The 14,417-nt window shown below is 38.7% G+C and overlaps 1 protein-coding gene across 1 annotated transcript in view; it reads left to right on the top strand.

Moving 5' to 3' along the window:
* The window catches only part of DNAH8 (dynein axonemal heavy chain 8), a 504,073-nt gene that overhangs the window by 182,826 nt on the left and 306,830 nt on the right, over positions 1 to 14,417 (top strand). The window contains exons 28-29 of the mRNA XM_036768363.1: positions 8,033 to 8,268; positions 9,503 to 9,607. Coding sequence (XP_036624258.1) covers positions 8,033 to 8,268; positions 9,503 to 9,607 — 341 coding nt within the window. The remainder of the gene's footprint in view (positions 1 to 8,032; positions 8,269 to 9,502; positions 9,608 to 14,417) is intronic.

The raw sequence follows: 14,417 nt of genomic DNA, 5'->3' as shown, positions 1-14,417 counted from the left end.
TTCACTACCTATATAGTATTCCATCAATTAATATGCCATAGTTTGCTTAACCATGAGAGTTCATTTTTAGAAGCACCTTCTAATTTTCTTCTGTCTATTGCAAATTACTTAAATTTATCAATGCTTATAGTTTGGTCAATAAACGTTAAATTATTCTTCATAATAAATTAGATTTTATTTGGAACCAGGTAATGATGAAGCACAGCAAGAGTTTAATCAGGGAAATATAGAACATTGTTGAAGTAGAGGATGGAATGCTAGATGTGGAATCTGGAACACCTGTTTGAATCCCACTTTGGCTACTTTTAGTACCTATGCTACTGGGCAAGTCAGTTAACCTCTCAGTTTCAGTTTCCTCTTCTGTAAAATGGATATTATAATAATAGGACCTACCTTATAGGTATGAGATAATACATGTAAAGCGCTTTGCAAATCATAAAGCACTTTATGAATTTTAGCTGTTCTTATTAGTCAGGCAGCAAGCATTTATCAAGTGCTTATCATACATTCAAAGAACAATGATACAAACAGAATAAATTGGAGGTAATAGTATTGTTATTAGTATATTCAGGGGTCCCACAAGATAAATATGAAGCTCAACTCTTGGTCCCTTCCTTTTTCTTTACTAAAGTGTATTCCTTTAAAGAAAACTTTATATATTTTTCTCTGTTCTCATTTACTTAAAGTAAAAAGAATGGCATTAGCACTTTTTGAGGATCAGTTTTTTTTAGAAAAATAGAACTTAAACATCAGTGGCATTTAAAGGATCTTAAGTTCTCCAGTGGTCTGTTTCCCTTTGTAATTTTTTAAAAGAATAATAATAGTAGCTCTCATGCCCCATTCTCAGAGTTTGCTATCTCATAGCATGCATTTTTCTTTTTATTTGTATATAATAAAAATAATGTTATTCAGTTATATAAATATATATTATGTGTATTTGTGTAATAATATTCATATATATGTTGTCTTTATAATTATATATAATAATATAATTTTATATAATATATAATAATATAGTTGTCTTTCAGTATTAGTATATTCAGTTTTATTGTAAGTACCCAAATGAAAAGAACTAAATTTGTAACTCACTTTGTACAATGTCTAACAAAGTTGGTTGCCCCACCTCAGACTTACTTTGTGTATATTTGTTTGTGTAGATGTGGTTGCCACCTACTAGAATGAAACTCTGTGAGGGCAAGGAATGTTTCATTATCATTAGCACCTAGTGTGATTCCTGGCATGTAGTAAGTACTTAACATATACTTGTTGAAATAGGAATTGGGAAAACCACAGCATTTAAACTTAACAGAGATACTCAAGCCACCCAATCCAACCCTTCATTTTTCAAGTAAGGAAAAGAAGGCCCATAGAGCTTGAGTGATTAGCCTGAACAAACTAGTTAGTGACAAATCCAAGATTAGAACCCAGGTCTTCCAATGTCCCTTCCAGTGTTCCTTCCACGTGATTCCAAGTAAGATGAGTCCTTCTGTTCAGGAATAAATAAACCTCTTCTACCCTTGATCTCATCCCTTGGCATCCTCTCAAAGGCTTTGCCCCATTAACCAACCATTCTCTCATGCTTCTTCAGTCTTTCCTCCACTTCTCTCTTGTGACATGCGCATTGCCCTGTTCATTACTCTCTTGTACTAAATAACTTTTTTTGGCACAAAAGAGACCTTTCTCTCTTTAAGTTCCTTGGGATTCAAGTCTAGCAGTGGGATGTGTACATGACATGTAACATGTACATTTTCTTCACTTTTTAAAATCTTTTTATTTTAGACTTAAATACATAATGTGAAAATAAAAAGAAACATTATAAACTTAAATATTAAATTTAAAATAAGAAAAGGAAACAAATGCCATGTGAACGTAGACCATCAGAGAGAATTCAAAATATATAGCAATAAATTTCCATTTCAAGAAAGCCTGTATAATAAATACTACACTTTGCGTTGAGAGATGTCCGTCTTTTCTTTGCTTCCTTGTAGGTTTTCTTTTGTTCTCTGCTGTACATTTTTTACTTTGTTCTTTTTCCTCTTATTGAGTCCCTTGTGATTGATCTTTGGTATGTACCTTATGTTTCTCTTGCCTCTTGTATGTCAGATGTTCTATTAAGTTCAGGTTTTTTTCCACAGAGTTATGAAAGTCCAACAGTTCATTAAGTGTCCATTTTTTTCATTCAGAATTATGCTTAGCTATTCTGGGTATGATATTTTCATCTGGAAGCCCATTTCTTTTGTTCTTTGATACATAGTGTTCCAAGACGTGCAGTCTTTTAGAGTCACTACTGCTGGGTCTTATGTAATTCTAATTGTGACACTGCCATACATAAATTGTTTCTTGTTGTTGTTGTTGCTTGTAAAATTTCGTCCTTCAGCTGAGGGTTTCAGAATTTGACTATAATACTCCTGTGGGTTTTCCTAATAGGATCTCTTTCAGATGGTGATTGGTGGACTTTTTTCTATTTCTGTTTTCCCCTCTTGTTCTAATGCTTCAGAACAATTTTCTTTATTTATTGTATTATTGTATCGAGATTCTTTTTTTCATCATAACTTTCAGGTAGTCTGATTATTCTTATGTTTTCTCTTAATCTGTTCTCTAGAGCAATTGTTTTTCCTATGAGACATTTCACATACTCTTATTTTTTTTCATTCTTTATATTTTGTTTTATTATTTCTTCATCCCTTATAACTTCTCCAGCTTACCCTTGCCAAGTTCTAATTTTCCAGGAGTCATTTTCTTCCTTAAGATTCTGGATCTCTTTTTCTAATTCATTGACTGTCTTTTAAAAATCTTCTTTTTCTTGGATTGTTCTTTTTTTTTTTTAACATTTTTCCTCTATCTCTCTCGTTTGATTTTTAAAGTGTTTTTAAGTTCTATGAATTATTTTTGAGCAAGTGACCATTTGACATTAATTTGGGGTAGAAGAGGGTTTCTTTGCTTCAATATCTTCCCAGTCTTCTCTATTCCCATAGTAAATCTCTATGCTTAGATTATTTTTCCTTTGCCCGTGCATTTTTTTGTAATAGTTGAGTTTTTGTAATAACTTCTAATCGTGGGCTATGGGGGATGGTGCCTCTGTCCTCAGATTCTCTGACCTTGAACCTAAACCAAGCCCTCTAGCTTCCTTCAAGTGCCCTCAGCTGGTGACCTGGCCCACTGCTTCTGCACTCACTGGGCATGTGCTGGTGCGTTCTTGCCCTGGCTGTGTCTCTGCAGCACAGCTGGGTCTGACATTCCTTTTCAGCGGAGGTTTCCTTGATCTTCCTGTCTCAGACACCCAACTCCCTTCACTTTTCCCAGGGTAAAAGTTCTTGTGGCTGGGGCTGAGGCAGCCTCCCAACTCAACTAACCCCTGGGCTTGCTTGCTACTTAAGTAGCCTGGAGATGTTTACTCTTCAGGGATTTTTCTTCAGGTTTTCTTTGATGGTCCCTGGAGGACCACTGTTCTGCTCTTACTCTTATTTATTTTCACCACTCTGTGTTCTCCTGGAGGGACTATTTTATCTCTTTTGTGAAGGAAAATCTTAGGAGTTTGGAATTTTCTGATCTATTTTGCCATCTTGCCAGAATCCTCTTGTACTAAATAACTAATAAGAGCATTGTCTATGGAGTGAAAGAACCTGGGTTCAAATCTCTACTTTGGTATTTCCTTTGTGACTGTGGACCTTTCTACTTAACCTCTCTGGGCATGCCTCATTCTCTTTGTAAAATGAGAGGGTTAGACAAGATGAGGGGTGGGGAACCTATGGCCTCCAGGCCATATGTAGCCTTCTAGGTCCTTGGGTTCGGCCTTTTGACTGAGTCCAAGTCTTACAGAACAAATCCTTGTTTGTGTGAAGTTTGGATTCAGTCAAAGGGCCACACTTGAGGACCTTTAGGGCTACATGTGGACTCAAGGCCATAGATTCCCCACTCCTAGACTAGAGGACCTCTTAGGTCCCTTTCAGCTCTAAATCTATGATAATATGAGATCCATTCTATCTTCCTTCACTTTCACTTCCAAACTTCTTGCAAGAATGGCCCATACGTGTAATGGTAATTTAAATTTGAAGATTTTTCCCATCCATTAATAGGCCCATGTGACCTGCTTATGTCCCAGGAAGCCTAAGTCACATATGGTAGGAGGAGCTTGCTGAACAAGAGGAACTGGAAGGGTGGAGCAGGAAATGTTTGCAGAGCAGTTAGAGCTGAGGGAGAGAGCAGATGTGTGCTGGCTGTGCTGTGAGTGTTTGCTGGTGGCAAGGCCCCGGCAGGAGGCGGGAACGTTACGGGCTGGCTTGGTTCCTTGCTGTGATGTTGTGTTTTAGGTTCTTTGCTATTATTATAAAGTAGAATTACTGGTTCTGGAATTTGTTTGCTGCTTGGATGGGTTGAACTAATTGGTTTTGGGATGTGGTTCTTTGGTATCTGAATAAATGGTTTACTTCTACTTTCTATATTGAGAGTCTCATATTTTGCAGTATAACATATTTATAATCATCTATATTGTGATTATTGCCTTGCTGATACAATACCCGATACCTCTCCTTTTTCACGATCTTGATTCCTTAGTCCCTTGCAGCCTGACTTCTAACATCATCACTCTACTGAAACCTCTCTCAGAAGCTACCAATGACCTAATCCAATGACCTTTTCTCTGTCCTTATCTACTCTGACCGTGTTATGGCAAGACTAGTACTTCTGGTGTAAGGGCTACCAAGCCCTCTTTCTCAGCTGCTTTACATCTTCGGTGTCTACCTGCCACCCAACGCTTCTTACCTGTGGCTCCAAGAAGCTGTAGCATGAGCAGCCACACCCCAGTAAAACCATTTTGGCAGTCAGGCTAAACCAGGTTGAGGATAACCAAGGAGTCTCAAACTCCTCAGTGAATTAGGGGATGTCTCCTTTGAGCATGTGAAGACTTCCCCAGCGGAATAGGTGGATGTGAACAATTTGTTCCGACATGCCATGAAGGTGGCAGAAACAGGCACTGTGGAGCTCTTAGAGCTGGGTTAAACATCAAAGACACTAAGGTTATCCACTGTGTCCCATGCCATCTCCAGTTGTTTTGACTTTTGTCTTGCCACTGGACTCTGATGACTCTGAAAAAGGGAGTGAGGCTGATGACTTCACGTAACCCTACTTCACTTACAATTTATGTGTGAATCAAAAGACATCAGTCATACCATTTTACCATTTTTACCTAGCTTGAAGTCCTGTGGCAATGGGCATGTGGTGAATCAGCAGGTATGGATACACTAGGAGCTGTAATCACAACCCTGCAGACAGGGAGCCCAGACCATAGGCTTGTCTCTCACTGGAGTGAAGCAGCAGTAGGATTTCGCCACCCCCTGGGTATCTGAGCAGCATTTTAAGGACCACATTGCTACCATGAGGAAGGAGCTAGGAAAGGTACGCTGAAAATGTCAGCTTCACCCTGGCCTGCTTACTGCAGCAGGCAGGAATCCTCCTTATAGTTGAAACACAAAAAATGTACAAAAACTTTTTCAAAGATTCTGCTCACTGTGGAATGTGTGCATGCTTATGGACAACACAAAATCTAGTAGACCTGAAAGATGAACACGTATTGTTGTGAGAGAACTCAGCATGTATCCATATAGTATCCATATAGCAACCCTGAGTGAAACAAATGAAGGCCAGCATACTGAAGTTGGAGCTGGATATAGATTTTGCTGAAGTGTTAATTGTAATAAGGAGGGCCATGAAGCTGGTGTAGGTTTCACAATCTAATCTAGACAGCAAACTTGTATACCTCCCAAAGGGAGTGAATGAGAGACTCATGTGAGTGCCACTTGCAGGAAAGTGCCACACCACCGTCATCAGTGTGTAGGCTCCCAGCATGATGAATCCTGATGAGGTGAAAAAAATTTTACAAAGACACGTCATTAGTGTGCCAAAAAAGGACAAGCTTGTAACTCTGGGTGACTTTGTTGCCAGAATAGGCAGAGACTGTAAGACATGGCAGGGAGTCCTTAGGAGGAATGGATTCAGCAACAGTCACTTACTGCTGAAGACTTGTGTGTTTCATTACCACCTAATCACTATCACTGTCTTCCATTTTCCTAAATGCAGTGAAACTTCATGGATGAACCCTTACGAAAAACATTGGCATGTAATAGATTACGTCACTATAAAGATAAGAGACAGACAATATATGAGAGTGACAAAGGCTATGTGTAGCACAGGATGTTGTACTAATCATGGACTTATCCTCTTTGAGCTAAACATTCACATTCAACAGACACACATGGTGGCTCCAAGGCAGGATGACTAGCAGAATGTCAACAAATTAGGTTGCTTCTCCATGTGTACAGTTAGGAATTTATATTCTTATTCTCCATGAATGGAGGTGAGGGAGAAGAATGCCTCACGATAAAAAACCCATTATTTCTAGCACCATCACTAAAAGGGCCACTAGAATTATGAAGGCTAATCCAAGGGCAGCTGGGTGATGCAGTGGGCAGAGTGCAGGGCCCAAGAATAGGAAGACCTGAGTTCAAATCTGGCCTCAGACACTAGCTGTGTAACCATGGGCAAGTCACTTAATAAACCACTACTATAGAATCTTGGCCAAGAAAACTTCAAAGGGGGTCACAAAGAATCAAAAATGAACGAAAAACTACTAAACAATAACAATAATTCAGGCCCACTGTTTCAACAATCTGGGTAGCAGCTTCTGTGGGGGTATAAGATTCACCCACAGCCAGCACCCAGAAAGCTGCCAACAGCACAGGTTCTTCTGATCTGCTTAAGCAAGGGAAGCAAGGTGAAGGGGTTGACAAGCTTACTTTTAATTCAGCATTCAAATATTATTCAGTTAGTTCAGGGGAAAAAACCAGCACCATGAACTTCAAAACAAAATGCAAAAAAAATTACAAACATCAGCAGACTTTGTCTGATTCAAATCCCAACACATAGTTACCAGAGTTCAACAAAGTTTCAGCATCCAGGTTTACAAGCTGGAGGGCTCCTTAGCTACAGCTGCCCAGAGTCTCCTCATCAACACCATCTCCAGAGCCCCACACAAATGGCTCTGTCCTCCCTTCTTATAGGGCTTCAGACATCATCAAACATCATCTGAATCACCAGAGCTCAGGCTCTGGTGATTGGTTCTTGAGTTGGCCCCTCCCCTTAGGACCCTGGGAGGTTCACATCCACATGGATTACATTAACAGCTAATGGGGTTTGGGCCTGGGGCTTAGCACCTAGTAAAGCTCACTGAGATAAATTGAGTCACTCAAAGAAAACAAAGGCCATTCTGGTTACACCCATTTTCCTCTATCCAGTTGTTCTGGGCTAGGCCTGACTCAATCTAGTTCTCGATAGTTTAGGTTCAATACATTTAACAGTTAACAAAAAGAGCTTTTAGCCTTAGCAGAGAAGGATATTGAGAGCACCTAGACTTGATTCAGCTGAGCAAAGCAATATAACAACAGGATCCACCATCCAACCATCAGAACCTCCTCTGGCTCCTTATGGATATTTTGTACTCAGGCTATGTGCCAGTGACACTGACAGTCTCCTGAGCCAACTAAATCTTGATACCTTTTAAGGAAAAATTAGCCCAGCTTGCATTGGGATAGGGCTTAGGATATTTGTTCCTACCACAATATCGAATAATTTTTTGGTTAAATTCATTGACTATGTAAGAAGCTTAAGAAAATGCTTTTTGATCATTTATTTTGATAGTAACATAGGAAGGTATGTTTGGGTTTTTTCCGGCTACTTATAATAATATCATTTAATTTATTTTGCTATAGTTTACTCTCTATTACTGCCTGACCTAAAGAGCAAAAGATCCTTTCTTCTTACTCCTTAAGTTGTTACCATGTAGTAACTTCACCCTTTCTAAAGATCTAGATTACTAAAAATCTTAGTTTAGAGATATAAATGTATAAACTAAAGTAGAAGAAACACTAGCTACAATTTCATTTTCTGGATGTTTATATAATGAAAGAAATTGGCTAATAGATATTTTCAGAAACATCAGTGTTAATCTATAGAGTGTTCTTTTCTTTTTCTTCATTAGGTCCAATGAAATTAGCTTTGTCCATTGAGGCTAAGGCATGGAAGATGTTACTCTGTCGATATTTGAATGAAGAATACAAAAAGAAAATGACTGACATGATAACATTTATAAATGAATACTTAAAAAAATTATCTAGGCCAATTCGTGACCTGGATGATGTCAGATTTGCAATGGAGGCTTTGGCCAATATACGTGATAATGAAATACAAATGGACATGACATTAGGACCTATTGAAGTAAGAATCTTAAATTTTTGAATAATAGTTTGAAAATAGAGTTACATTCTTGAAAGCTACCAGCTGACTAGCATCATCTCATGCAAAAGCACTACATCTCGAATAACTCCCCAGTGAAGACTAGAAGTAGACAAGTTCAGAATAAATAGCAGTTCAGAAGCTCAGACCTAGCCTTTATAGATGATGGAGGGGCTGCTTCACTTTTGCAGCCCTTGCTTAAGAAATACTTCCAGCAGCAATGGCTACCTGATTATTAGTGTTCCTGCTATTGTGTGGGCAATTGCCCTTACCTAAGTCCCATTCTGTGTTTCTTGATCATAAACATGGACATATAGAGCTAACTCTTGTTTTCACAGGGGCTGTGAAATCGGTGCCATTGTGATAGTAATTTTGCATCTTTAATTTCCTTTTATTCACTTTTATTCTTTGGGGCCATTAAGGCCATTTCTCTTTGTTAGAAGGTTGTTGAGCTGGTTGAAACCTGTCCCATAGCATGTGAAAGTTTACTGAAGGCCTCAAACACTCCTCAATTCTTGGCCACCAAAGAAGAACTACTATAAATATTTTTGTACATGTTTCCTAAGTAATTTGACTTGAGGAATGATTGATCTGATACAGATACTGTAGGCATGTGAATATTCCCTTTCAGTCAACCTATTGTGAACCCTCTAACTGTAATTTAATCTGTTAGTTTACCTAGGGAGTCTGTTTAACTATGTTTGTTTCCCTTGGGATGTATCAAATTATGACTCTGTTTATCTAAGTTTGTTTAACTTTTATGACAATTGAAGGAAGGAATCTGTCATCTTTAACTTTTATAGCCTAAAAGAATGTACAAGATTGCAATATGTAAAAGAATTCTCAGTCACTCTGACATAATTTTTCTATTAAAAAAACCTCTTTAAAATAGAATTCCAGTTTTTGTTCAGGATTATTTTTCTACCTCCTGAACCTGTGCTTAAGCATAATAAAACAAGGGCTTTTAACCTTTCCAATTTTTGCATTGTGTTAGATCTGTTTCGGCAGCAGTTACAAGCGCAGAGGAGATATTTCTCCCGTAGCACTCAATATTTGTAACTGAAACATGACAAGAGAAGTACATATTCTTAGAATTTTCTGGAATACCTTTTTGGCTTCCTTTGGTATGTACACAGGGCCATGGTTTTTCAATCCTTTTTAAAAATATTTTTATAAGTATCTTAGAAATAAATGAAAACTTTTCCTCTTGTTCCAGGAAGCGTATACCATTTTAAATAGATTTGAAGTTGAGGTAACTAAAGAGGAGTCTGAAGCAGTTGATACACTAAGATACTCATTTAACAAATTGCAAAGCAAAGCTGTAAGTACAGATTTAATTATATCTCCCCTTTTTTGCTTATCATTGGACATGAATATGTATTTTACACTGTTTTGTTCAAAGTTAAATATATTAAAACTTGGTAAATGTTTCTATCCTACAGGTCAAATATTAAAATGAATTTGGGGAGGGGATGGTATTCATATTCTTTGCACTAGAATTTCCTGGCACTGAAATATAAGGATAGTGTTAGGGCACTGTTAAAACCCTCAATGAGTTCAGAATCTTTAAAAATTGCTAAGGATGATAAAGGAGGATTCTTAAAGAAAAATTCAGAGGAAGAAGAAGGAAAAAAGAGTTTATAAGCAGAGGAAACAGAACTGTTTGACTCCTATTTTGTTTCTATGTTTTCTATAACCTTCATAGAATCCTACTCCAATGCCCTTATTTTCCCTTCCCTGCCCTTCCCTGCCCTGTCGGTCTCTCTGTCTCTATCACTGTTTCTATCTCTCTCTATCTCTCTATGTCTACATCTGTCTGTCTGTCTTTCTGTCTTTCTCTCCTACTCTGTTTTTCTAACATGAGCCCATTTGCCTCTTCTCAAGCAGCATGATGGTCCTCACTCCTGATGGCCTTAGTGCAGACACCTGATGAGTGTCAGTCCTTCTGTAGCTCAGAACTCATATACAAACAGTCCTCCAGCAATAGCCTCCCCAGCATCAGGGGATATGGACATATGCTATCACACCTACCTTCAATATTTCATCTTAGCATGGAGGTGACTGCCAGTTATTGAGGGCTAGACCAGTGGATTGGAAGCTCTGAAAACTTTTGGCACACTGAAAAAGCTTTGAGGGCAGCCTCAGAAATAGACTGAATCTAATTTCTAAGGGCCAACCCAGGTAATATTGGACAGACACTTAATAAAGGAGGTGGTTACTTGGTGAAGAGAGTTTTGTCTATGGAAACCCACAAAACAAAGAAAAAAAATGTAAATTGTCTTCAGTCTTGTGTGACCTCTTCCACTTTCGCAATGACAGTGGCACAGTGACAGGAATGGGGCAGAAGTGAAAAGAGTAATATAATTTTAGGCTGCCCCAAAAATTCAATTTGGAAGATGGCTGCTGGTAAGCAGGGACTAGAGTGAGCTCCGTTACCGAGTCCCTCCAAAAACCCATAAAAAATGGCTCTGAACCAATTCTAGAATGGCAGAACCCACAGAACAGCAGAGGGAAGCAGGGCTCCAGCCCAGGACAGCCTGGATGGTCTCTGGGTGAGGTCTATTCCACACGGAGCTGGGAGCTGGGAGCTGGGAACTGGGAACGGAGTGGAGCAGAGCCCAGCCTGAGCGGCGTGGACCATCCAGACCAGAAGCCGGGCAGAGGGGGCCCTAGTGCCCTGATTCAGTGAGCTGCGGCAGTTACCAGGCCCCTCGACCCACAAACACCAAAGACTGCGGAGAAGGTTAGTGGGAAAAACTGCGGGAGTGGAAGGATTTCCGGTTCGGCTTCCAGCCCCGGGGGCAGCGGAGGTGGGGCAGCTACAGCTGTTGCTACTTCCGGCTCCAGGCCCACCTGGTGGGAGGAATTAAGTGGCAGATCAGAGCAGGGGTGCACAGCCTGCCGAAGATCTAAGCCCAGTTCGGGTTGGGGGTTCTTGGGGAAGGAGCAGTGCGGGTCTGACAGAGCTGGCACCTCCCCCCCAAACATGGAACATAGAACTCTTTAGTCTACAAGCAGTCATAGCCCACTGAAAAACTCAAGGGTCAAGTTAGTGGGTTGGGAATATGGCCAGGCAGCGAAAACGCACCCAGACTCAGTCTCAGACTTTGGATTCTTTCTTTGGTGACAAAGAAGACCAAAACATACAGCCTAAAGAAGACAACAAAGTCATAGAGCCTACAACAAAAGCCTCCAAGAAAAACATGAACTGGCCCCAGGCCATAGAAGAACTCAAAAAGGATTTGGAAAAGCAAGTTAGAGAAGTAGAGGAAAAATTGGGAAGAGAAATGAGAAGGATGCGAGAAAACCATGAAAAACAAGTCAATGACTTGCTAAAGGAGACCCAAAACATACTGAAAAATACACTGAAGAAAACAATACCTTAAAAAAGAGACTAACTCAAATGGCAAAAGAGCTCTAAAAAGCCAATGAGGAGAAGAATGCCTTGAAAGGCAGAATTAGCCAAATGGAAAAGGAAGTCCAAAAGACCACTGAAGAAAATACTACTTTAAAAATTAGATTGGAGCAAGTGGAAGCTAGTGACTTTATGAGGAATCAGGATATTATAAAACAGAACCAAAGGAATGAAAAAATGGAAGACAATGTGAAATATCTCCTTGGAAAAACCACTGACCTGGAAAATAGATCCAGGAGAAATAATTTAAAAATTCTTGGACTACCTGAAAGCCATGATCAAAAAAAAAGCCTAGATACCATCTTTCAAGAAATTATCAAGGAGAATTGCCCTGATATTCTAGAGCCACAGGGCAAAATAGAAATTGAAAGAATCCATCGATCGCCTCCTCAAATAGATCCCAAAAAGAAATCTCCTAGGAATATTGTTGCCAAATTCCAGAGCTCCCAGATCAAGGAGAAAATACTGCAAGCAGCCAGAAAGAAACAATTTGAGTATTGTGGAAACCCAATCAGAATAACCCAAGACCTGGCAGCTTCTACATTAAGAGATCGAAGGGCTTGGAATGCGATATTCCGAAGGTCAATGGAGCTAGGATTAAAACCTAGAATCACCTACCCAGCAAAACTGAGTATCATGTTCCAAGGCAAAATATGGATTTTCAATAAAATAGAGGACTTTCAAGCTTTCTCAATGAAAAGATCAGAACTGAATAGAGAATTTGACTTTCAAACACAAGAATGCAGAGAAGCATGAAAAGGTAATCAAGAAACGGAAATTGCAAGGGACTTACTAAAGTTGAACTGTTTTGTTTACATTCCTACATGGAAAGATGATGTGTATGATTCATGAGACCTCAGTATTAGGGTAGTTGAAGGGAATATGCATATGTATATGTATATGTTTATGTATATATATAAGAGAATGTGTATGTATGTATATATCTATGTGTATATGTATGTATGTGTGTGTATGTGTATATATATTTCTGTTTATATATGTATATATATATATATATACATATATATATATATATGTAAAAGAGAGAGAGCAGACACAGGGTGAGTTGAAGATGAAGGGAAGATATCTAAAAGAAATAAAATGAAATTAAGGGATGAGAGAGCAACATACTGAGAGAGGGAGATAGGGAGAGATAGAATGGGGTGGATTATCTCACGTAAAGGTGGCAAGAGGAAGCAGTTCTGTGGGAGGAAGGGACAGGGCAGGTGAGGGGGGAATGAGTGAACCTTGCTCTCATCAGATTTGGCCTGAGGGGGAATACCATACATACTCAGTTGGGTATCTTACCCCACAGGAAAGAAGAGGGAGGAAGATAAAAAAATAAATAAATAAAAGGTGGGGGGATGATGGAGGGGAGGGCAGATGGGGGTGGAGGTAATCAAAACAAACACTTTGGAAAGGGGACAGGGTCAAGGGAGAAAATTCAATAAAGCGGAATGGGTTGAAAAGGAGCAAAATGTAGTTAGCCTTTCACAACATGAGTATTGTGGAAGGGTTTTACATAATGATACATGTGTGGCCTAGGTTGAATTGCTCGACTTCTTAGGGAGGGTGGGTAGGAAGGGAAGAGGGGAGAGAATTTGGAACTCAAAGTTTTAAAATCAGATGTTCAAAAAAAAAAGTTTTTGCATGCAACTAAAAAATAAGATACACAGGCAATGGGGTGTAGAAATTTATCTTGCCCTACAAGAAAGGAAGGGAAAAGAGGATGAGAGGGGAGGGGTGATAGAGGGGAGGGCTGATTGGGGAACAGGGCAACCAGAATATAAACCGTCTTGGAGTGGGGGGAGGGTAGAAATGGGGAGAAAATTTGTAATTCAAACTGTTGTGAAAATCAATGCTGAAAATCAAATATGTTAAATAAATAAATTAAAAAAAATTCAATTTGGCTGTTGGTATTCTAAATTAAAAATCCTTGATCAATGACCAAGTGGTCCTATTGCCAAAGAATTGAACCATATCAGTTTTAATAGTCTTACTGTTGACATAATGAAATTGCAAGAAAATGGAAGAATGGTTTATAAATATTCCAAGGAGAAGAAAAGAAAGGAGTTAGTAGAATAGGTATTATTTTTACACATACCCACACAGAGAAGCAATATTATTTCATGGGACATGACTACCACATATTTTAATATGAAAGGTATTTGCAAAATGTTGCCATGGAAATAATTATGGCTTGTATACCAACAACATAGTAAAGAAATTCTGTGAAAGATTTGATAAGAGTCTCCAAATCAAATCAATATACACTTGGTGACTACCATGCAAAGGTAGGGAAAGGTAAGGAAATATATGGGAAAGTATGGATCAAGAAAAAGAGATTAGAAAAGCCAAAAAGATAGGCAACACCAAAGCCTCACACTTCTTTATCATGAATATTTTCTTTAAAAAAAAAGAATTTTTAGATACTGAGCATGGTGAGCACCAAATAATAACACAGAGAATGAAATAGATTTTTATTTTAATGGACAAAAAAGATTTGCAATTTATTTGGAAGATAGTTCAGAGTGGCTTGTCTATGTCCAATCAGATTATTGACTCCTCAGAGTTAAGATAAAAATTTGCAAAAATTAGCAATAAGGAATAATAATGAGCAAAAGGCATAAAGTTTGTTGAAAAGAACTGAAACCTTGAATTATTAAACAAGTAACTGAAAATGTAAAATGGACCTAGGCAGTAGAACTGACATCAA

The sequence above is a fragment of the Trichosurus vulpecula genome, chromosome 7 (assembly GCF_011100635.1).
Source record: "Trichosurus vulpecula isolate mTriVul1 chromosome 7, mTriVul1.pri, whole genome shotgun sequence".
Classification (NCBI taxonomy): domain Eukaryota; kingdom Metazoa; phylum Chordata; class Mammalia; order Diprotodontia; family Phalangeridae; genus Trichosurus; species Trichosurus vulpecula.
The sequence above is the reverse complement of the archived record's forward strand: the minus strand, read 5'-3'. Positions and strand labels throughout refer to the sequence as shown.